A 25,289-nucleotide genomic window follows, 5' to 3' on the forward strand; every position below is an offset into this window, starting at 1 on the left:
TCAGAGAAGGTGACAATTAATTTTAATCGGATTTTGATTACAATCCGATATGTAAATTACGAATAGGGGTGAGCATTCGGTTAATTCGGTTAATTTGATATTAATTTTGTATAAATTCTTTTTATTATTATTTTAAACAAATTTAGTTAATTTGATGTTAACTGAAATAGTTAATTCGGTTAATTCAGTTTTAATAAAATTTTGATTTGATTCGGTTAGCCAACACTAAATCGATTTTTGATTAATTTAATTAATTTATGGAACTAAATCAATTTTTGATTAATTTAATTAATTTATAGACCGAATTAACTGAATGTTCATCCTTAATTACGAATGAGATCCCAAAAAAATACATTGAGATTGAGGACCGAACATTGTAGTCTGCCCACTCATGACAGTACTGCTCTATGCGTAGCAGTGTTAACAAGCTAAACCTAAAAAATTAAATCGGTTTATTGTAACTGAATTTTATTTTAAATATCTAAATTTTATAACCCAATTGTTGGGTAGACGATTCCATCAAGCAAATTTAAAAAGTGATGTAGATTCTGATGTGACACTCAATTTTACCCGCGGAATAAGCACATATTCTATAAGAGCCGCAGAGCAGTGCAGTAAAAGTATTTTAGAATAAAAAAAATAATAGGTACGTTTTTTTTTAAAATTGATGAATTTATAATTATAATAAAAAATTTAATTACGCTAATTTCGATTGCCCGCATAGCCCCCAAATTATATAAAAGAAGATTTAATTTATAACTGACCGGTTAATTAAGCTGGTCAGTTATATATAAACCTTAATCCTGAGTCCGATCCAGTCCACGGAATTTTATAAGAGTGTTATGATTATCATTATTTTAAAAAAAAAGATATTTAGTTTTTCTTAGTGATTTTATTAGGATAAAAAAATGTTACGACGGATTCCTGCGCCGAAAAAAACCCACTCGAGCCTCTCCTCTCCTCTCGATCTCACTCCCTTCCTCGAGCTTCTTCCTCCGCGCCACATCCAACTGCGAGGTATCCGGCATCGACGAGCTTCTGGCGCGCGATTGGAGAGCACCTCCTGGTCTTCTCGTGTGGTTGAGCATCTCGTCTCGTGTGGCCGAGTTCTTCTCCCAGTGACTGCGGATCTGGTTAATTGAGATCTGCTGCTCCTTCTCCGCGAGATCCAGGCGATCCTTTCCCAATTATATTGGTGATCCTTCCCACCCTTCTTTTTTTCTTCTTGTTCTATTCAGAGCTCACTATTTTGGGTGGAAGACGGTTGTCCCTCTCCCTACTGGGCACATGCTTCGGTGTTTAGGAGGGAAGTTCTGAGTAAAAGATCTTCCTATTATCTTCTATTATTTGTTTTCTTGGTGTCGAGTTAGATGTAGGCTATTTTCTCTTTTTAAAGTGTGGCCTATATTTTTCTGTTTAGGGGTTGTTACCTAGTTGGCTTTGCTGGCTTTTTTAAGATTGTTGGTTTTGGAGTAAATGGAAAAATTACTGAATTTAAAAATTGATACTTATCTGATTTGCTGAGAAAAGCTTGAATTGTTGAACTTAGGGATTTGAGCTACCAAGCAGGGAAGGTCAAGTTGCCAAGTAAGGAAGGCTAAGCTAGGAAGGTCGAGCTGTCAAGCAGGGAGGCCGAGTTGCTGAGTAGAGAAAGTCGAGCTAGAAACCGAGTAGGGAAGGTCGAGTTATCGATCACTTGGCAAGCTGAACTGCCAAGTGAATCGTGAGGTTGAATCGGGATTTTACATAGTACAATTGAGACCTATGTTAACACAGTTTTCTTAAAATAAATTTGTCTCCTTTCCGATGGCACTTAGAGGTTCGAATGGATGTTTGTTTTCAGGATACAACTGCCCAACCACATTCATAACCAAATAATATTTGTTCGTGGCGGAATGAACGTGTACCCAAATGCTATCATTGGGAACAAGAGGATTGGATTTCTACTGCTCAGGGAAGTCTCTATTTATAGGCTCAAAATCCATTAATCCTACCATATAATGACTATTGCTCGACCATTATTTGCCTTGCTTGCTTGGAACACCAACAATTGACGATTAATGTTGGCCATTCTAGGCAACAACAATTAATGTGCCCATTTCAGGTTTGAAGTGGCAGGAAAACAATTTTGAGTGGCAAAATGTTGGCTGGGCTGCTTGGGTAATTTTTTACCTGACATTCAATGATCGACCTGACATTCAACGCATTGGTCGTTCTCTTACATTAGTCAACGAGGTTAGTGCAATTCAGATCCTAAATTTGCACCCCCTTGCAGGAACATGCGTAAGAGAGACATTTATATTTCTTATGATATCTTTATTTGTGCTTCAATATAAACCAATCATGTTGCCATGAAGCTCCCAATATGATACTATTCGCCCATTCATTTTCATTTACTTTTCCAACAATCCCCACATAAATGAAAATCAAGAGTACAGGCGATAACATTAAACATTTGAATCCTATATAGAAAAGGTAGGATTTACCCTTTGAACCTTTATTTGTGAAGATATGTTTACTTTACTCGTTGCCTAGTGGATGCGATGTTCTTGAACTAATCTGCCGTTTGTATAAACGATGACATATTTCACCTAAACTTCTTCATGATATAATTCAGTTCTCATGATTGTGTTTGTTTTGGCCCTAATACTCACCTGATTCTGCAAGAGATTCTAAGAATTGTGTCTTACAATTATTTTTTAAAGCTGCTCCATTTCTCTCTCTTAATTAAGAGTAACCCGCATTACTCTGCTTGAAAGCATAAGGATCATTAAAAGTCACGCACTTAACTTTCACACTAGACGACTACTATTGATTCATTAGGTAATTACCCTATAGTAATCTACTAAGTCAGTGTAGTTAGGTTGTCCCTTATAAGCTGGATTTCCTTTGTATTAACTTGTTATATAAGCTTTAATCACATTCCCATTGATGAGTTTGCAATTAACTGTCTATTTAACCATTTGCTTAGTGGATTCACTAGATTATCCTTTGACTTCACAGGCAATAGAGATAACTCTAGTTGAAACTACGACATATATGTCTAAACTTACCATTATACATATTGCGCCTTTAAATCTAGTTTTTTGGATCTCTTGTCATCATAAGCCGGGTTTCCTTTGTATTAACTTGTTATATAAGCTTTAATCACATTCCCATTGATGAGTTTACAATTAATTCTCTTTTTAATTATTTGTTTAGTGGATTTACTAGATTATCCTTTGACTTCACATAGTCGACAGTCAGTTGAAAGTACAATATATATATTTAAACTTACCATTATACATATGACTCTATGCCAGTCCAATAGTTAACTATTTATCATAGTGTATACAAATCTAAGATTCCATTGTGGATTTAGTTATTACAATCTACTTAGAAGATTTCTATGAAATGACTGTAACTTCCAATGTAAATACTACTAGACTTTAAGTCATTTGTATCAGATATCCTGTTTGCATCATTGTACCCTTCATTGACAATAGGTGGATAGCGCAGTCCATAGTCACGGATATATCCTAAGTGTTGGGTGCTACTTGGAATACCGTTCTATTTCCCTTGTATAAAAATTTGTACAAGCACAGAACTTTTCCTAGCAACTCATGTGTTCTTAAACTTCGATTGGAAACGAAACTTAACATTTTTACTTCAAGTTCAAACCACGTGTTCTTCATAAGTTAAACTTGGATTGGAAACGAAACTTAACATTTTTACTCCAAATTCAACTCATGTATTCTTCAGAAGTTAAACCATATTATAGAAGTTGATTAAATATCTATTTCAAGGATTGACTTCCACGTTGGCAAGGCACTCGACCTTCTTGGTTATGGGATCATCCACCACTTCCTAGACAAAGCCTTTCAAAGAAATTGAATATTTAAACTCCTCACAGTAAACCCTAGGTTTAACTAAAGAGACCTCAATCGAAGCACAAAATCGAAACACAAAATCGCAAGCCTTTTGTGTTGGTATTTTAGGATCTATACAAAGAAAAACTAAACTAGTATGCTGCAGAATAAATAACTAGTTATACCTTTCTTTGTAACCTAAAGACCTCTTGATTTTCTGCTGTATTCCTCTCCTCCTCTTGGACGTCGTGCAGGCGACGATCTACCAAGACAAAGACACCCGACCTTCTCCTTCTTTTCCAAGCTTTAGGCCACCAAAGAATACAAAGTGAAGAGGCCTCCTTCTTTTTCTTCTTCTTCTTCTTCTCCTCCAAGCAACCGGCCACAAGGTGAAGGTCCTTCTCCAAGTGCCGGCGACCCTTATGAAGAGGAAACGGAAAAGAGGGAAGAACCGACCACAAGAAATTAGAAGAGGAGCCTTGGTTGTGTTTAGAGAGCATCCCCTCCTCCTCTTTTATAATCTTTGCTAGCGACTAATAAGGAAAGTTTTTAATAAAATTTCTTTTTATTTGCTATTGTAGATGGTTACAAAAAAGGAAAGATTTTAACAAAATTAAAATCTCTCTTTTAAACCATTGTAAATAGTTATAAAAGGAAAGATTATAACAAAATTTTATTTTAAACAAAATCTTCCTTTTATTCCTATAATGGTTGGTTACAAAAAAGGAAAAATTTTAACAAAATTAAAATCTTTCTTTTAACCATTGTAGATAACTCCAAAAAAAAAAAGGGAAATATTTTAACAAAATTAAAATCTCTCTTTTAACCATTGTAGATAACTACACAAAAAAGAAAGATTTTAACAAAATTAAAATATCTCTTTTAATCCATTGTAGAAAGCTATAAAAGGAAAGATTTTAACAAAATTTTGTTTTCAACAAAATTTCCTTTTCTCTTCTTGTATGGCCTGCCCCATGCTTGGGCACCAAGCATGGCTTGGCCGACCCACATCTTGGGCACCAAGAGGACTTGGCCGACCCCCTACTTGGGCACCAAGCAAGGATGTGGCCGACCCCTCATTTGGGTAAGAAGGAAAATCAAAACGGGTGAACGCGAGGCTTTATAGAGGCTACAACAGGGACCGAGAGGAGGAATTGGTTTTGGCCTCCCGTTGAGCTTGAGCTTCCTGTGTTCGACCCGAACACCCAACTCAAGTTCATCAATAATAACTCATACCACTAAAGAGTTATTATTGAACTACCGCACCAATCCCAAATTACATTATGGGCTCCTTTTTATTATAAGTGCATTAATCTCCTTGTGTTTAAGATATCGAATGTCTACTAATTAAGTGAGTTACTGACAACTCAATTAATATCTAGCTCCAAGAGTAGTACCACTCAACTTCATTGTTATGTCGGACTAAGTCCACCTGCAGGGTTTACATGACAATCCTTATGAGCTCCTCAAGGGGACATCATCAACCTAGATAACTAGGACACAGTTTCCTTCTATAATCAACAACACACTATATAAATAATATTATTTTCTAACTTATCGGGCCTATTGATTTAACGAATAAATCTCACCCATTGATAAATTAAAGAAATAAATACTAAGTATATGTGCTTGTTATTATATCGGGATTAAGAGTATGCACATCCATAATAACAGAGGTTATGTTCTTTTATGCAGTCAGTATAAAAAGAACAACCTCAAATGGTCCTGCTCAATACACACATAGTGTACTAGTGTAATTTTATAGTCAAAATAAACTAATACCAAATTACACTACAACCATTCCAATGGTTTGTCCCAATCCATCTTGGTTGTGAGCTACTATTTATAATTTATAAAGAACCGATAACATGATCTTCTGTGTGACACTACACACCATGTTATCTACAATATAAATTAAATGGACAACTGCATTTAACTAAATGCAGACATTTGACCAATGTGATTCTTATTTCAAAATAAATGTTCATACAAAAAGCTAGACTTTTAATATACATCCTAACACTAAGTACGTTAATACTCTTGTTATCTCTTTCTAGTATTCAACACCAAAATTACTTGTGTATCTATTTAGTTTGCTCATTGCATAGGTTATATCTGGTTGTGTACAACTTATCAACTATAATCTTTATACATGATTTTCAATAATCCTACTCTATCTGAGAAATACTCTCACTTCTACTTTTCAATAGACGCTAATTCTTATCTATCGAATTCATGCCACTATAGAATCATTTTTATTAAATCTCTCAAGAACCTTGTCCGCGTAATGAGATTGACTCATAACAAGTCCTTTCCAAAAGTACATTAGTTAGGCCGATGCCTTTTAATTGAATCTTGAGTTCAACATATGTTTAATGGATTTTTATTTTATCATTATTTCCAATGATAATAAGTCATCTACATAAAGACATAAAATGACAATTATTTCCTATGTCTTTAATGTATTTGTTACATTCATTAATTTTAAATTCATTTTCTTTCATGGTGTTATTATATTTTTCATGTTACTACTTTGAAGCTTGTTTCAAGCTTTATAACGACTTCACTAATGTACAAATTTTGTTTTCCAATCTTGAAGTAGAAACCCTTCATATTACTCCATGTAAAGTTCTGCTTCTAAATTCTAAAATAATTATCTTTACATATTTTTAGATTCCATGAAGCGACAACGACTAGTAATATTATGATGAAGGCTATTGTTAAGTATTAAAGTAATCAATACCTTCTTTTTGTTAGTAATCTTTAATTATTAATCTTGCCTTGTATTTATCAATGATTCTATTTAATTTCATTTTTTCTTAAAAAGCTACTTGCAACCTAGTGATTTACATCCTGAGGAGGATCCACCTATATTAAGTATGGTTTTACACGATCAAATCAATTTCAAATGCAATTGTTTCTTTCCATTGAGATTTGTTAGAAGAACTTATAATTTCTAAATAGTTTTGAGGTTCACTTTCAACCATGAAAGTAAGAAAATCTATATCAATGATTTTTTTCTATACGAGTTTTTTTATTCATTTATGCTCAGCCTCATCGGGTTCATCTTGTTCTTGTGTTTCATATGTTTGTTTTGAGGAACTTACTTCCTCTTTGAAATTAAGCAGAAACACTTGCCTTTTTGAAGGAAGCTGATCCCTCCTAGTGGGATAAAACTTAATTGTTATTGTTGTTGTTGTGCTTCTCTTTTTGAAGGAGTATATGAGGCTATTGTTTCATTTCTAATTCCATGTTCAATATAAAACTCAGGGTGATATATATTCACCTTCTTGGTCATTGTGCACCACCTAAATTTTTATTAAGTTTGTTTTCAACTTTATTTTTATTGATAACAAATTTCTCATTTACTTCATCTTTACTTTTACAAAAATATATATAATAAAATTTTGTGTTATTATCAACAAAAGTGATGAAATATTTATTTCCACCTCGTGTTTATACCCTTTTTAAGTTGCACATGTCTATATAGATTAAGTCGAATGGTTCACTACTTTTAATATATTGATTGAAAGGAGGACATTATTAATTTTGTCTCAACACAAGTTTTACACTTGTGTTTCAAATCAATTTGGAATGTAGGCATGCTTTTTAAGTTAATTAATATGTAAAGTATAATTAACATGTCCTAATTTACCATGCCACAAGTTAGAAGACTCAAGAAACTAAATAGACGAGTTATTTTTTTTATTGATTTTAGGCTGACTAACCATTACACTTAGTTTGAATAATCCATCACATACATAACCCTTCCCTATAAATATTTCATTTTTAGATAGAATTACTAACTCCAACTCAAATACCTAAAGCGATTCGAACACTACATTCTTTCAAATTGTTGGAATATATTGTTGTGAGTCAGTTTCTTTCCTGAGACCATCTTTGGAATCACTTTACCGTGGCCCTTGATGTTCGAGGTTGCAGATTCCCCATGAACAACTTTTTCCATCTTTGATTTCTTTAAAGTTGTGGAGCAACTTCTTATTGGAACACAAGTGTACCAACATTGGTATCAATCCACCATCGTCTCAGGTTTGAATCCACTAGGTTTACTTCGGAGACCACAATACAAAGGTCCAAGTCTAGCCCCTCGTTGCCTAACACCTCTTCCTCGGCTTCTTGCATTTCGAGGATTTGTAACTGACTTGATCACAATTATAACATTTTCCAAGGAACTTCTTACTGACGCCTCCTACGGGTCCCATTTTAGCCCCTTTGTTGGATGAACTAGGGGTCTTTTTTTTCGTTCTTTGATCATGTTCAACCACATTGACTTTAACAATAGCAGAACATTCTTTTGTTCTAACTCTTATTGTCTTTCTCAATGCAAAATGTAACAATGAGTTTCTTGACATTCATCTCCTTCTGCTTATGCTTTAGGTAGTTTTTGAAGTTTTTCTAGGTGGGTACAACTTTTCAATGATAGTTGTTACTTAAAAGGTTTCACTCATTACTATGCCTACTCTTATATAGGATTACTTAAAGCTCTTGGATTTGTCTTAACCGATCATTGTTGTGGAGTTGACCATCTTATAGTTCAAGAGTCGGTCAACAATAAATTTATTAGCCCTCTTATTCTTTGTCTTGTATTTTTGGTCAAGAGATTCCATAGTTCCTTTGTCATTCTCTTCATGTTGTATACATTGTATAACAAATTGGCAAGACAATTGAGAATATAATTTTGGCTTAGAAACTTTGAATGGTTCCATGCTTCTACAACATCAATGTCATTCAAGGTTTAAAATTTTGAGCTATCAAAATTTTAGTTTGTGATCAGAACGATACGATGTAGTGTCATTATAGTTTCAGAACTTTTAAAATATAAAATATACTAATTTAAAAATATTTATTAATATTTAATTGTCGTCGATACTTACTATTGAGTCAAATTTGATATTATCTTGTAAAACATTTGATACTCATTGAGCAAAAGTCGAATAGAGTTAATTGAATTTCACCAAGTAAATAGGTTTAAACTAGATTTAATTTGAATTCATTTTGATCAATTTAAAATTAAACTAAATTTATATATAAAATAATTTAATTTATTGATAGTAGTATATTTTATATAAAAAAATTATAGTAGCATATTTTATTTGTTGACCCCATCTAGTGGGATAATGTATGGTTGTTGTTGTATATTTTATAAGGTTGAAAATTATATTTATTTAATATTTTTATTTTTCTATATATATATATATTTCATCCTTAAAGAGACTTATTTTCTTTCTATTTACCTCTCGTGGATGGATGGATGAATTAACCGTTGACGAATGGAGGAAAATAAATTATATTTTTTTTCTTTCATGTATGGATAGCGGAAAAAAATTAATAGAGGGAGGGAAAAGAAACTAATAGACAAAAAATAAATATTTGTGAAAAATAAAAAAATCTAAATAGGGGGGAAAAAGGGAAAAATAATAATCCTATGACCTGACACGAGGTCGTGGTGCCTCTACAGCATGCCGTAAGGCCTTTGCAATCTCGAGGTTCGAAGCTCGGTGTCATGTCGGTTGACGGGTGGAACGTTAAATTTCACTCTTCCTGATTGACATGACTCACGATCTTATAGCTTGGTGTCCTTCTCAACCTACTTAGGAGGCTCCTCTATCAAAAAAATTAGGCTAGGCCATTTAAGCGTAGTTAGATAGAAGAACATCTTTTTCTACCACCGCTTGAACTTCAACCTAGAATTTCTCTGGCTTCTCCTTATGATTGACTATAATAATCACAACCAAGGCAGAAGGGGCTTGTGAGTCTTGTGCAGCTTGCTTGTTAACACTTTCACTTGTTATCTCAACAAAACGAATTGTTTAAAGATTGTTGGTGCCGGAGTAAATGGAAAATTACTGAATTTTAAAAAATTAAAACTTATATGGTCTGCTAAGATGGGCTTAGACGGTTGAAATTAGGGATGCCAAGTTGCTGAGCAGGGAAGGCCGAGTTGAGAAGGTCCAGTTATCGAGTAGGGAAGGCCTAGCCGCCCAACTCAGAACCTAGGGCTGTAAACGAGCCGAGTTGAGCTGAGCTTTGGGGTGTTCAAGTTTTTTTGATATGGTAATCGAGCCGAGCCGAGCTTAAAATGAACCAAGCTTTTGAAATGATTGTTCAAGTTTGACTTGGTTTATTTTTTATGAGCTTGAGCTTGGTTCGTTTAGATGTTATCGAGTTCTCAATTCAAGCTTGGCTTGAGCTTGGTTCGAGATGTTATCGAGCTCTCAATTCAAGCTTGTTTGATTATTTGAAACTTTTAGTTGTTTGATTATTTATTGAGCTTGATAACTTAAATTTATTTATTTATTTTATTTTATTGTTTATTTAACATATTGAAAAGGGTTTTATTAATGAATATGGTTCGTGACATTGTTCATGAATGTTATTCACGAACATTGTTCACGAACGTTAACGAGCTGAACACATATGTGTTCAAGCTCGTTTGTTTAGCTTAACAAGCTTGTTTGTTTAATTAATCTTGTGTATATTAAACGAACATAAACAATCTCTTACTAAGTCGAACACCAAACTTGTTCACGAACGTTTAGTTCATTTACAATCCTATCGAAACCTAGCAGGAAAGAGTCGTCGATCACTTGGGAAGCCCAACTCCCAAGGAACTTGGGAGGCTGAGTTGGGACTTTGCAGAGCAGTTGAGGTCAGTGTTTAACACCGTTTCTATAAAATAGATTCATTCCATCTTCGGCAGTGCTTAGAGGTTTGAATAGATGTATGTTGTTTCTCATAATACAATGGTGAATTGAACATGTATCCGAATTCTATCACTAGGAACAAGGTGGAGGATGAGCAGTGTGGAAGAGTGACTGCGTGTGGATGATTGGATTGGATTTTTGTTGTCCAAGGAAGCCTCTATTTATAGGCTTAAAATTCTAGCAGCCATTAATTCTGCAACATAATGACCATTACTTGGTCATTATTTGCCTTTGTTGGTACAAAACTCCAACATCCGGTGATTAATGGTTGGCCTGCAATGACCGACCCTTAGTGCACCCATTTCAGGTTTGAGGTGACATGAAAATCTTGAGTGGCAAAACGCTTGGATGGACTGCTTGGGCAATTTTTTCTTGATCTAGGTTGGGTTGCTTGGTAAATCACAGGTCGTGCTCATAAACAAGCCAATCGGAATTAATGTAATCTGAGCACTCAATTTGCAACCTCCTATAGGCACGCGCATAAGAGAGTCTCTCACCCATATTTCTCACAACATCTTTGGCTGTGATTCAATATAAACTAGCTTTGTTACCATGAAACTCCTAATGCCGGACTATTCTCTCAATCATTTTGGTTCACTTTTCCAACAAGCTTTGGTTGTGGAATGCTCCTTTATAGATGGAGTTTGGAATTCTTGATGATTGTGACTTCGATATAATCTTTTGTGGGTGAAAATTTTCTGTAGTTGTAGTCTTTTTTGTGGAAACATATTTATTTTTGGCTTGAGACTTATTTACATGGTTTTTTAGACATGTTCATATCCCTATCATGATGGTATTTCAGGCTGTCCAAGAGATTTATGGTACCATGGCCCCTGCTCAATCTTTGTCTGATGCCAATGAACAAGGTAAATCTGACGTGTCAGTAAAATCAGAGAACAAGGATTTTGCAGACACAAAAGAGGCTGTAGGTTTTTGTTCAGATAATGGTGAAGATGGCATACTCTGTGATGGTTCCTTGAAAGACACAGCCAGGGATGTAGATGTCCTGGACGAAAGAAAACTGAACCACATTTTAAAATCTGAGAAATTGGTGTTGGTGGATGACAAAGATGCATCAGGATTGTTGTGTACAAACAAAGGTGAAGACGTTGATTATTGTGTTGGATCCTCTACTTCCTTGAATAAGGTTGACAATGACGTGGATCAGGAAATTGACATTGTCAGTTGCACAGAAGGCATTGATAGCAAGACAGTGAATTTTGATGACCCAGATGCAACTGAGTATTCGAGCTCTTTTGGGGACACTTTCTCAGGCTTAAAGAGTGAGATGAAGCAGGAGAATGGGGATATGGAAGTTGATTCACCGTTTGTTCCTTCAAATGGGGATCCCACTGGATTGGATGCGCTTAATAGGGATTTTAGGTAAGCTTTTGCAGACACAATCATCATTTTTTTTAAGTGTTTACTTTTTCATTTTTCTTTTTTTTATACGATTATTTTATCTGTAACTATGCCACTGTATCTACTTTTTTCCCCCCTTTTTTGGGACTATAGACTCTGATTGAATCAAGTCATTGGCTAGAAGTTATGAGGAGCTAAAATAAAGGAGACTATTCTAGATGTCTGTCATATATGTGCCTTGAGGGTGCTGAGTAACTTTAGGAAAATTGATGCGAAGAGTGGAACATATTGGAAGAGAAAGTCACTGGCAGAGGAGACATGTTAGATTAGTAGTATGAAGACATGATATACTATGTTAGGACAAACATTTTCATGCCTAGATGAAACTTTAAAGGACTGTAATTGGTTACTTTAATAGTGGAACTCTAGATTCAATTTTTTTCTGATGGATTCTATCTTATGGTCACTTGTATAGGAGCATTGAACCCCAGTACGAATCTAGGTGTTGAACATATCATGTTCTCAAGTCAAAACATAGGGTAAAGGGAACCTAAATTTTTGACACATGCCGTTAGTAGAGATCATGTTGTGTTGAAGCAGGTCCCTAGAGAATGCATAACATAGATTGCGTGTATTGTAATATCATATTAAAAATTCTAAATTTTCAAAAGCTAAGAAACTTCTCACTTGAAACACCAAATTTTTTTTTAAGAATACTAAAACATATTCAATGTATTCAATTTTGTTGATTAACTGACTTTTGAGTATATAACAAATTAATTAAAAATATGTAGAGCTTCTTGCTGGAGTTTTGATTCCCGTTCACAGCATTGTGTCAGCACTCCACATGTTTCTAAGCATTCTGAGATGACCTTTAATCCTAAATATTCTTGCACTTGGCTTGTTTACTTTCAAAAATATGGCTATAATAATTAGAAAGTTATTTGAATTGAAATTTTAAATAAACAAGTTACAAACAAGCATCTAAGTAACAATTATACCTTATTAGAAGCAAAAGAAGTATTAAGCATCTACTGTTGAAGCAGCTATAATTAATAACTAATTAGTTACTCAATTGTAAATATAACCCATCAAAATCATAAATTATGAATGACTACAAATTAAGAATTAATTAATTATTATAATACAATAATTTTTATAAATATACATCTTAATTAAATATAAACGTTATTAATATCCTACATTAAATATGCATTATAATTAGGATAATTTACAAATATGTTTTTCTGAATTATTAAACGCCACCCCCATAGACATATAACTAGTGATTAATCAATTTGTTTCTATAATTTTAAATGTGTATTTGAAGTTAAAAATCATATAATTAATCAATTAGTTAACATCCCAATTAATTTAACACAGCACATCACACTGTCAGTAGACCCTCATGACTGCACTTGATCCCTTTCACCTGATTAGATCACTTAGTGCCTCCTTTTCCATGTCTTTATGTGTGTCCATGATATCTTCGCCACTGCCACATCCTCCAGTACGTCACTACCTTCATCCCTTCCTTTTTATTATTATATATTCTTTTCTTCCCACCCATGGCCAACAATTAAAATCAAGACAGAACTCATGGGATGAGCAATCTTTGTGAGTGGGGTGTTGGCAACAGAAATCACAGGATGTGATCCACCTAGATTACCTGTGCCAACTTATGTTAGGTATTGTTCCCCACATTGAATGGCAAATCTTGGTTCACCTAGCATGGCATGAAATTCCAATCCGTTCTCTTATCACTATCCAGAACTATGCCAAACAAGTCTGAAACACGAGATGAGAAATTAATTTTAAATAACTAGACCTGAGATCAATCTAAGTGAACTAACTTCCTATGCTATATAAAAGAAATACAATCCTTCAGTTCTAATTTCCACAATTCACACAAATATAACTTGAATAAATTGGTCATGACTTCAGAGGTTAAAGATACTCTTGATATCTTAGATAAATTTGTTTGTTAAACATGGCCAATATTACTCTAGCAAATTGGACAAACAACTTCTTGGAAGAACAAAATGCTTATTGGAGAAAATCCATCCGTCTTCGTATGTGGAAATCCAAAGAGTACCTATTGTTGTACAATCGCAAGTGCATAGTTATCAAGTAATAAAATATCGATATACACTAGTTGATTTCACACGATGAATTATCTAGACAATCAGAAGGTGGTTTATCACGAACGTTTGAGAAGAAATTGAGAGAAGAGAGGGAGAGAGAGAGAGAGAGTAGAGAGTAGAGAGAGAGAGTGAGTTAAGGTGAAGTTGGATTTGAGGATGAATCTAGGATTTCAATTTCAATATGATGCTAGTTAATGTTCCTATACATTGTTGGTCTATCTAATTACATGCTTATATTCTTGCAGGACTTTTAATTAAAGTCCGGCACAACTCCATGAAGATCGTACCGAAGAGTTTACCCAAGTTCTAACACCATTAAGTAAATAAGTAATTCTAGAAAGTTCAATTAACGGGATACCCTAGAGTTATCCGGCTTACTTCCTGACAGTAGATTAATGCAATTAAGTAGAAGAGGTAACCTAGAAAGTTCGGTTAAGGGATATCCTCTGTCACAGGCTCTCGGTCATACAATCGTTAGATTATGCAGTCACTTCCTAACATTAATTTTGAAAAAACTCCTCAAACTCTAATTAGTTTCCCTTATAGAGAATTGATTTCCGTTTTAAGAGAATGCCTTAGAAAGTAAGGATATCCTCTGTCACAGGGCTCCCTGGTTATACAATCTAAAACACTTCCTCTACACGGTGACCAAACTCTACATCTAAATGTATCAACCTCACACATATTTTGTTAAACACATACAAGACACAACACATAAGAACAAGTATATAAAATATATCATTGAACAAGAAAACGACCAAATACATAGTTCATGTATCAACATTACATCACAACTACCTACATCCTAGATTTGGAGAATCTACTCCATTGCGAAGGGATAACAAACAAGAGACAAGAAGAATAACAATCTACAACTCAATACACGAGATAAAGAGAGGAGAATGCTTATCTATGCGTCGTCGGTCTTCTTGCTTGCAATCTTTGCTCCAGAGGTAGACAGATCGTTGAAATCGGTGAAGGAGGCTCTAGGGTTCTCCCAAGGGGAGAACCCTTCTCTAAGGAAAGGGGCGGATCCCCCAACCCTAGATTAGAACATCCCTCTGAAACAAAGGGGAGAAAACCTCTTTCATAGGCAGGGGCATGACCCTTCCTGATCCGTGTTACGTGTTGGTGTAGGTTATATTAATAATCAGGTTTTGATATATGACAAATAGGTTAAAGTTAGATGTGTTGGTTGTCTAACCTTTCTACCAAGTGTGCAGGACTGAAAGATAGAGACCTGACACCAGGCTGAAGCCCAGTTAGGTCTAAAGGACCTGATAACTAGCATGAAATTCAAATAGGTCAAGAAGTGACATGAGATTTGGCAGGAAGTCCAGTTGAGTCCGCGGGACCTGACAATTTGCTGAAATCCAGATGGGGTATTTGACAGGAAGACCTAGTGGGTCGAAGAGTCAAGTAGGTCTGTAATGGTAAGTGAGGTAAGCACTAGAGGAGAGAGTTCCAGTAAGGGCAAGACCCAGTTAGAGGTTGTAGGTGCCGGTCTAGCTTAGAGGCATTTTGGAAGTCTAAGTTGAGACCATAACTAAATTTTGATCTTGGGAAGACAGGATCTAATTAATAATCATTCTGTTCATTTTATACTGTGTAAAGTTGTAGGGTATTTTTACTAACACTTTAATGCAGGGAAAAAGCTGGAAAACTCGGGTTCCAGGCACTCGGATTGCTTCTAGGCATTCGGAGGTTCGGGCACTTGGAGTTGCTCCAGGCGTCTGGAATGGGCCGAACCCAATAAGCGGCAGGATGAGGTGGGGTACTTTGGTTGGTCGGCACACTTTAGGGTCAGGCCCCCGGAGGTGGATAAAACTTCGTAGATGAAGTTTTGACAAGGTGCAGCCATGTTAGCAGTCCGCATTTCGTAGTCTAGGTGCCCGAAATAGCCTATAAAAGCAGTTTCGACCAACAATTTCAAATCATCAATTACTACGACTTTCGTACTCATGTGTTGCTTTGAAAATGTCTCGGGGATATCAAAAAGCTATTCCGACAACCAATGATTAAGTTTTCATTCTTCTGTTGTCGGTATAATTTAATTACTACATTGTACTTGATTTTGTAATAATTTTGTGATTATAATGATTGCTCAACGAAAGCACCCAGCGAGTACGGGTCTTAGTGTATGCGTCGTCGAAGGCTCCAAATTAAGTAAAAAAAACTTGAGTTAGCGATTGTTTTATTTTCCGCTGCATATTCTCGTGATTTCCGAAAAAATGACGAACGTTATTCACTCCCCCCTTCTAGCATCTTTACGGTCCTACATTACGGTCGTGCCTCCTTAGCATGGCCAGGGCATGTGTCACCCCTGGATGGGGAGGCATGAATCCTTGTTTTGGCTCTGGAAATATGGCACGACCATGTGGTTTCACACGGCTACACCTTGGAATCCTGCAGGTGGGAGGCACGGCCGTGCCTTGGGGCACGACTAGACCTTGTCGGCTCTCTGTTGGGAGGCACGACCGTGCCTTAGAGGCACGACCGTGCCTTAGAGGCATGACTTGCCCCTGTTTTGCTTCGAGAGAGGGCACACGGTCATGCCTCTTGGCATGACCCTTATTGTTGATCTTCCAAAGTTGCTTCAATGCGCCTTTCCATTTCATTTCGCTCTAAATTAGTGTGCTATCAATCAAAACAAGTAAAGAGCAGATCTCCGAACAAAAGAAATAAAAGTAAGATATTATAATGAAGTAAGGTGAAATAAACATAAATTATACTCATGAAATGCAAGTAGATGTGCATCAAACAATGTCTAGAAACATATATAATCTATGCATATCACACTACTGACTTAAACCTTTACTTGTACTCAAGCAAAAATCTACACTCTAGACTGGTTAAATAGTGTATCGTAATCTTTAGCGAATCTGTCTAATCCTATCAAATGATTTCAGCAAGATACAAAAATTGTTTGAGTACGACCTAAATAATAGTTCTCCATGCTTAGTGTAAAATGACTTGAAATTTTCAAGTTTCAATCCCTAAGCCTAGTCAAGCCGTCATAAGATCATGTTCCTTATGCTTCTAGCGATAGACACTTATCTGCCACTCACATGCTTCATGCTTGTCAATCTACCTAGGGTCTTAAAGGCGTATTCAATATTAAGAAAAACATAGCAGTTCTTTCCTCCAGTAACCTAACTCAGTCTTAAAGGGGTAACTCGTTAGTTTCCACTCACGACAATTACTTTTTATATCCCTTATTCATTTTTTTTAATTTTTTTCTCTAAGTGATTGCAAGGTGCAACATTTGAACACAAATGCACATCAATGTAAATGTAGGGATATTTTAATTTTTCCAAATAAATTTAACATGATTCGAGCCTCATCTAGTAACTAAAATATAGTTTGAGAAATTATCATGGAAATACTAGTAATAATTAAGTTCTATGAATTATGACTATTTTCAGAATTATCTACATTAAAACAAGGCAGTGTGGGGGAGATCATAAAACAATGTCAATACTTAAACTCTTACAGTAAAAATATTGCTCACTTTATGCTAACATTGATAAAAAAGATAGATCACTAAACATACTAGCACCATAAGTAACAATAAACCACATGAAATTATGATGTGATGTATAATGCAACTAGAAATATTTTATTATGTAAAAAAAATATAACAAAAATTAATCTAAAACCCAACATGTACACATCTCCCTAGACTTAAATCTTTCATTGTCCCAATGAAAATAAGAAATATAGTATGGAGGAGGGTTTGAAATAAGAAAAGTTACCAAGTAATGAGCTCCAAATGGCTGAGACATTCATGTGCTAAAAATACTCCTCTATCTGGTATTTGCATTCCTTCACAACTTTGAATTATACAAAAAGAAGATAAGACAAGAAAAACTAAGTAGAGGGTTTGGGTTATGAAAAAGAAAAGAAACTAAAAGCTTAAATGAAAACAAGAAAGAACTTGGGTTGCCTCCCAAGAAGCGCTTGTTTTAGGTCATTAACACGATCCCTTATTCAGGTTTCTTAAATCGTGATCTTGCCGACGTAAGATATCTCCGGACTTTCTTGCTAATGACCTATAATGCGGAGGGAACTTTCATCATGAGAAAAATATCATGAGGAATCACTCTCTCCTTCTCCTTGAAGATTCTCTCTATAGGTTGGAGACAGTGCAGTTGAAGTATCTAGGCTAAGAGCACAATTATTACAGTTAATGTTGAGACCTTTTTATGAAGAAATTGAGGCATTGGCGAGAGTGGGAGTGTCCAGCTTTGGGTCTCCAGCTATCCACCACTTTCCACTCGGAGGGTTGCACACTAATATCATCATCTTCCTTATCTATAATCCCATCATCAATTAAGCATGTATTATTAGGAGTTGCAATAAGAACAACAAAGTTGGTTGAACATGCATCAATAGTCCTATCAATGTCCAGAGTATCATCAAATATATCATCACCATGAACAGTAGTATAGGAGTCATGTAGACCTATAGAATCATGGACACAATCGCCATCAGCTTTACACTCCATCCCCTCAAACACGTGATTTAACTGTATCTCCAAATATGGACTTGACTCATCAACTTGATGTAGGGATTGGAGAAACAAGATCCCTCGTTACACCATGAGTTCTTCTAAATCTTGAAATGTGGTCTTTGTCTAACTGGGAGCTGGAGTTTCCATGTCTTGGGAGTCCCAGTAAGTTGGCTCATCAAGTTGCAATTGGTGTGGTCCGTCTAACAGTGTATCATCCTAAAATTCTGATGGACTCTCATTTGCTTGAGAAAATTTCTCAACACCTTGTATGCTATTATAATCAAAATTTTGATGATCTATCCCATCCTGATTGTAGTGTTGAGGTGGGTCAGGGATATACTACAGTTATAATTGCTCATTTTGCTCAAAAGTGTGCTAGGGTTAAAAATTCTGAGTTTGATGATCCCCAGTCATAACTAGAAATACTAGGAACTGAATCATACATATCTTGATATTAAGGTTGGAATAAGCACTGAAGTTCTGTTATAGAGCTAGTAGCCTTTTGGAAGAAGTGACATATAGCAGTTGGATGGGATGCTACCGCAAACTCTACAGATATTATTAATTTTTTCAATCCAAATCTACCATCTTTTTGGAATATGATATATGGAGTCATGGTTAAGTTACATAAACTCTACAAATCATAACAAATTTAATCCAAAGTAATCATGACATAGCAAAGCACCTAACGAATTTTGTATTGATTAAAAAAAGTACAAAATTTAAAAAAAAAAAGACAAATATCTAGAGTAATTCATATGCTAATCAGTTAATCAGAAATAGTCCCTGACAACGGCGCCAAAAACTTAATTGTATAACCACAAGTGCATGATTGTATATCGATCCCACAGAGATTGTTGATTAAGTACTAATTGATTTTGTAAGGTGAATTATCTAGATAATTGGAAAGTAGTTTGTCAGAATGCTTAAGAAATTGACAGAAGAGAGGGGGAGAGAGAGAGAGGAGAGAGTAGAGAGAGAGTGAGAGTAAGTGAGTTAAAGTTGGATTTGGGGACGAATTTAGGATTCTGGTTTCATTATAATGCTAGTTAATGCCCCTATGCATTGTTCATCTAACTCGATGCTTACATTCTTGTAGAGCTTTCTAACTAAAGTCCGGCACAACCTCGCAAAGATCGCATTGGAGAGTTTACCTAAGTTCTAATACCATTAAGTAAAGAAGTAACTCTGGAAAGTCTGGCTAAAGTGATACCCTAGGATCCCCGGTCATACAGTTGCTAGAGTTATCTGATTTATTTTCTAACGGTAGATTAATGCAATTAAGTAAAAGAGGTAACCTAGAAAGTCCGGTTAAATAGATACACTTTGTCACAGGATCATACAATCGCTAGATTATGTAAGTCACTTCCTCACATTAATTTAGGAAAAACTCCTCAAACTCTAATGAACTTCCTTGAATTGAGGATACTCTCTGTCATAGGGCTCCTTGGTCATACAATCCAAAGCACCTACTCTGCACGGTGACCAAAACTCTACATCTAAATGTATCGACCTCATACACATTTCATCAAACACATATAAGGCACAACACATAAAAACAAGTCTATAAAACATATCATTGAATAAGAAAACAACCAAATACATGGTTCTGGTTATGGAGAATTTACATTGAATCACAACTACTCCTTACATATTAGATCTGGAGAATCTATTCTATTGTGAAAGGATAACAAATAAGAAACAAGAAGAATAACAATCTACAACTCAATACACGAGATAAAGAGAGGAGAATGCTTATCTACGCGTCGCCGGTTTTCTTGCTTGCAATCCTTGCTCCGAAGGTGGATGGATTGTTGAAATCGGCGAAGGAAGCTCTAAGGTTCCCCCAAGGGGGAGAACTCTTATCTAAGGAAAGGGGTAGAGTCCCCAACCCTAGATTAGAACATCCCCTCTAAAACAAAGGGGAGAAAACCCCTTTTATAGGGGAGTTGTGTCACGACCGTGCCTTCTTGGCATGATCAGGGTGTGTGTTGCCCCTGGATAGGGAGATACGACCGTGCTGTATGACCCTTCCCTACTTTGGCTCTGGAAATATGGCATGAGCGTGTGGTTTCACACAACCACACCCTGGAATCCTATAGGTGGGAGGCACGACCATACCTTGTTGGCTCTTTGTTGGGAGGCACGACTGTGCCTCAGGGCACGACTTGCCTTGTTTTGCTTCGAGAGAGGGCACACGGCCGTGCTTCTTGACACGACCCCTATTGTTGATCTTCCAAAGTTGTTTCAATGTGCCTTCCACTCCATTTTCGCCTGCCAATCAAAACAAGCAAAGAGCAGATCTCCGAATAAAAGAAATGGAAGTAAGACATTATAATGAAGTAGGGTACAATAAACATGGATTATACTCATAATAGATGTGCGCCACAATGCCTACAAATGTATATAACCTACGCGCATCACCTATTTTTCCCAGATCTATTAGGATCCTAATTTTTTTCAGATACTATTTTTAGAAAATATAAGCATGCTAAAACAAATATAAATCAGTTAATGCACAAATTTTTAAGATATTCATAGTGTAAAATTTAATCTATGGCAAAAGGCAAGTATAGAGTACCAGGATTCTTGGGTTTTAATTTTCACATAGTTGGTGACTGATATAATCCATTAGTCACAAAAGTTGTTAGTGTTTAAAGATATCTCTTGATTTCAAAAATGAATTCGTTTTTTTGAACATTTTGGACGTTTCAACTTTCCAGGAAGAAGAAAGTGAATGCCCAATGGAGAAAATGTATCAGTCCTCTATTGTGGAGATGCCAATGGTTAGAGTTGCGCATGAAACAATTATTCTCGCAAGCTTCAATGTATGATAAGGAGCTTGCTTCATACAAGCATGAAAAAGAACTTCAGTCGAAGATTATTGAGTTAGATACTTCTGGCTCTAGATCAGTTCCCTTCCCATCTCGAAACAATCAGAAAAGAGTCATGAAAAGGAGAAAAAGGAAAAGAACAGAAGATAAAGTTGACATATCGTCATATATGTCAAATCATGTTGTATTTTCTTACTATGGTAGCTATCAGTTCAATTTACTTATTTTCCTGCCATTTTAATGCAACACATGGTAACTTATGCTAGTGTTGTGCAGAGAATAGGAGAACTGATACAGATGGCCACTCAGTTGATGATTGTGGTGAAGGTAATGCTTTCTGCATATGTTCAGGATTTTCTGATTATGGTAAAAAATAAATGGTGTTGTAGTTATTCTATTGTTGTAATGCATAGTATTAATGAGATATGATGAAAATGTGTGGTTAACACATTTTCATCAACAACAACAATAAGGCTTGGTTGTTGTTGTTGTTGTTGTTGATGATGATGAAAATGTGTTAACCTCCACAAGATGAAGTAGCAGTATGAATTAACAAGGAAAAGTCACTTCGTTGCATAAACATTCTATTTGAGAACATGTATGACAATTGCTGAGCGGATGAATCCGGTTATCTAACTCCCTAGTTGAACTTTATATGAAGGGAAAAGAAGATTGGCATGAAACATCACCTGAAGACTTCTGTTTCATTTACCACTTTCTGATGCAAAGAAATACATAACTACAATAAATAATGTATTTGTTCCATTAAAATATATTTTTTTTCTACATTGGATTTTCCAGATAGATTGAGTGGTTTTTTACTTTCAAAAGATTATGAAATAGGATTGTGATATCACAACTCTCGTAATGCTCCTTTAAATTAGAGAAAGGTTATAAGATGTGTGTGTGTGTTTTTCGTTCTTCATTAAATTGACTCTTAGTAATTTTTTTCTGTATACCTTATTTTTTCAAAGGAGAAAATGTAATTTAGAATTGTAGTTTATTTTGTTTTTTTTTCCTACCCAATATTTTAAAAGTTTTAACATAAACCACTTATATGGAGGACAAGCTATGCATGAGATACCAAACATTCTCTCTTAACATGGCCACATAAAAGTTATTCAAACCAAATTAATCCTGGCTTGTTAAATTTGAAATCCTGTCTAAGATAATGACAAACAATTTTGCCGCATAGACAAACAAGACCCATATGTTATGTATTGAGTAGTTTATCTTGTAAGTTTTCCTTCGATGTACTGGTTGATTGGTTGACATATATGTTAAATGATGTGTTTTGTGATGTATTTATTGTTTGGATTACATTTTTGTCATGCATGTTAAATGCTATCTGTTTTGAGCCATATGTTTTGTCACCATACAAAATAATCCATATTGAAGTATGAATTATTTAGGATGATTAATTTGAATGTGAATCAAAAACTTAATTTATATTTTTCACCAAATTTATTGATTTGATATTTTTTCATGTGCTCGTCAAACACAGGACCGGTATGCAGCCTTAGTTATTACTTTAAGCGATATAGAGTTTTTATGATTCATCAATGAATGTCTATCTGGCAACAAGCCAACAATCTGGTGGCCAACGACACTCTTCGTAATAATGTGCTATCCTGAGTTGTAACCTGAGATTAAATCATGAGTTAGCTTTATAGTGGACCTGAAAAAGAAGAATATGGGTGTTGCTTTCTTTCCACTCCTAATCTAGTTCCTTAAATAGTCTTTCTTCTTTTTTGCTTCACATGCTTATACAATTCCAGTGAATAGAATGATAACTAGCTTTGGAAATTATCTGAGAGGAACGCTGTGGAAAAATAAGTGCCTTTGTGTCATTTCTTCCTAGGAGCACTAGTTATGCCTAAAACAATTCAGTTAGTGAAAACATATTCTACCTGTAAGATAACTATTTTTTGAGATTTACTTTCACGGATATCTTTTATTTTGAGACAATAACGTATATCAGAAATTCAAAATTCAAAATTTTCTAAGACATTTTTGCTTAACTCTTAAGAATTTAGGTTTTTTTTTTATAGAAATACAAGATTGTTTATATTATCCATTGTGACATCTTTTGACCACGTTTATCATGAATGATTGCATCAGATGACAACATCATAGGCAATGATGATAATGAGTGGTTGCTTGGCTTGAAAGGCGGCGATGGTTCCCTTGAACAAGTTCTTTTGAACATTGAATCTGTTCAATCTCGAATTGTGACGTTGAAGACTCAGCTCAACAATGTAATGGGCAGAGATGTAAGAGCTCGATCAGATGCCAATTTATTTCTGGGAGATCCACCCGTGAGTTTTCTGCAAAATGTTACTGGTGGAGGTACATTGTCAACTCGGTTGCCAGGTACACCACCACACCATGAATCTGAATGTGAGACGGAGGCGGTTATGCCTGTGAGTGAAGGCTCAAGCTATGGCTTGTTGTCTGCTGGTGATGTAACCCTCGATCAGCACCACAGGAGAGACTTGTGCAAAGACGTAAGAAGTCTGCTCTCTGCTCTTTGTATTTCTTGCTTCCTTGTGTGTTTTCAAACCTGTGCCAGATCAGCATGTTTGACTGGTTGAACTGGAACTGGCTAGTGGTCATCCGGCTAGAGGTCAAACTGGCCCAATTCTATTTATAGAAGCACTTCAACAGGAAAACTGGGAACCCACAGGGCTTCCAGTGTCCTACCCAATTTTGTTTTAGAAAACTGTTGGTTGGTCATAGCTACTGCTCTGAAAATCATTTATTTATCAACCTGAGGAGAGGTTTAGTGCTTGGACCATGTTTATGTAATCAGAGTATTAGGAATAAACTAGGTATTAAAATGTCAATTATTCTTCTATTTATTGAATATATATTATCAAGAATATCTTTTGATTGGTTTCTATCTTGTGTGGGTGCAGAATGAAGAAGATGTGCTGATTGATAACCAAGTAGCTGAGGAAGAATATCAGAACTTTGAGAATGCCAGTCATGAAACTGATAAGCTTGAGGATATGGAAAAGTCAAACAGCGAGATCCATTCCGGCAACGAAAGTACTGCACCGATGGTGCCAGTGCGAGAAGCAAGTCAACCAGAAACTAATATTGAAATGCCATCGCAAACAGTTCTGAAGCCCTGCTACACCGGTAAAAGGAGAGGACGAAAGCCCAAGAAAAAAAAGAGGCAAGCCCGTTTGGTTGCTGCTCTGCCTCAACCAAAGAGTAAGAAGCTTCATGTATCTAGTTCTTCAAGGAGCAGCAGGGCTCATACTCGTGGTCCTTCTAAGACTGAGAAGCTTCTGGCTTCAAGCCCTAAACTCTGGAGGAGTGAGAGGCTTAAGCTGCGAAGATTGGCTGGCAAGAAGACATGAGTGTGTTGAGACTTCAGGTCCCTTGAGGCTACGTGCCAAGACCGACTGGCAAAAAAAAAAAAACACAAGTTAGTGTTCGACTGTACATCCATTGACTCGACTGTACATTCATTAACTGAACAAAAGTTGTATGATACGACTACCCTTGGTTATTCCTGGGGTTCCATTCCCCAACAGTCTCGTTGTGTCAGGTATCATACAGTCGTTTGTAGTTGTAACAATTGAATATGGTGGCAAGAGTCATCCCCACAATCCTGTAGGTCATTTTCTTTGATAGAGAGGGGTTATTAGTGATTTTTGCTATATTAACAGGCAAAATAAAATATGCAGTGGAATTAAAACAAAGATGAGATAAGAACTTAGTTCTTTGATCCCCTGCATTATCAACTATCATTAAGTAAAATAATACCCAAATTCAGCTTCTTGTTCAAATTGTTGAAGGAAACATTCAAACAAGTCTAAACGCTATCCTCGAAAAATCTAAACATAAAAATT

General features: G+C 35.6%; 1 protein-coding gene across 4 annotated transcripts; it reads left to right on the top strand.

Moving 5' to 3' along the window:
* Positions 1 to 905: 905 nt before the first annotated feature.
* On the top strand, positions 906 to 24,946 carry LOC121975036. Of its 4 annotated transcripts, none has more exons than XM_042526391.1 (8): positions 906 to 1,195; positions 1,550 to 1,749; positions 1,844 to 2,235; positions 11,376 to 11,956; positions 21,316 to 21,626; positions 21,703 to 21,753; positions 23,548 to 23,933; positions 24,345 to 24,946. In XM_042526391.1, the coding sequence occupies exons 4-8, from the start codon at positions 11,400 to 11,402 to the stop codon at positions 24,792 to 24,794; spliced, it is 1,755 nt and encodes a 584-aa protein (XP_042382325.1). In that variant the 5' UTR covers positions 906 to 1,195; positions 1,550 to 1,749; positions 1,844 to 2,235; positions 11,376 to 11,399; the 3' UTR covers positions 24,795 to 24,946. The 4 variants fall into 4 exon arrangements, with proteins under 4 accessions (XP_042382325.1, XP_042382324.1, XP_042382327.1 ...); XM_042526390.1 differs by having other exon boundaries at positions 1,550 to 1,728; XM_042526393.1 differs by lacking the exon at positions 1,550 to 1,749.
* Positions 24,947 to 25,289: the final 343 nt, after the last annotated feature.

Source organism: Zingiber officinale, chromosome 4B, assembly GCF_018446385.1.
Source record: "Zingiber officinale cultivar Zhangliang chromosome 4B, Zo_v1.1, whole genome shotgun sequence".
NCBI lineage: Eukaryota > Viridiplantae > Streptophyta > Magnoliopsida > Zingiberales > Zingiberaceae > Zingiber > Zingiber officinale.

Bases quoted from the DNA above. Each gene is read 5' to 3' on its own strand.
- LOC121975036 (XM_042526391.1), top strand. From the start codon at position 11,400: ATGGCCCCTGCTCAATCTTTGTCTGATGCCAATGAACAAGGTAAATCT. The intron at 21,627-21,702 runs GTAGCTATCAGT...AGTGTTGTGCAG, and splicing joins TGTTGTATTTTCTTACTATG to AGAATAGGAGAACTGATACA. The intron at 21,754-23,547 runs GTAATGCTTTCT...TGATTGCATCAG, and splicing joins AGTTGATGATTGTGGTGAAG to ATGACAACATCATAGGCAAT.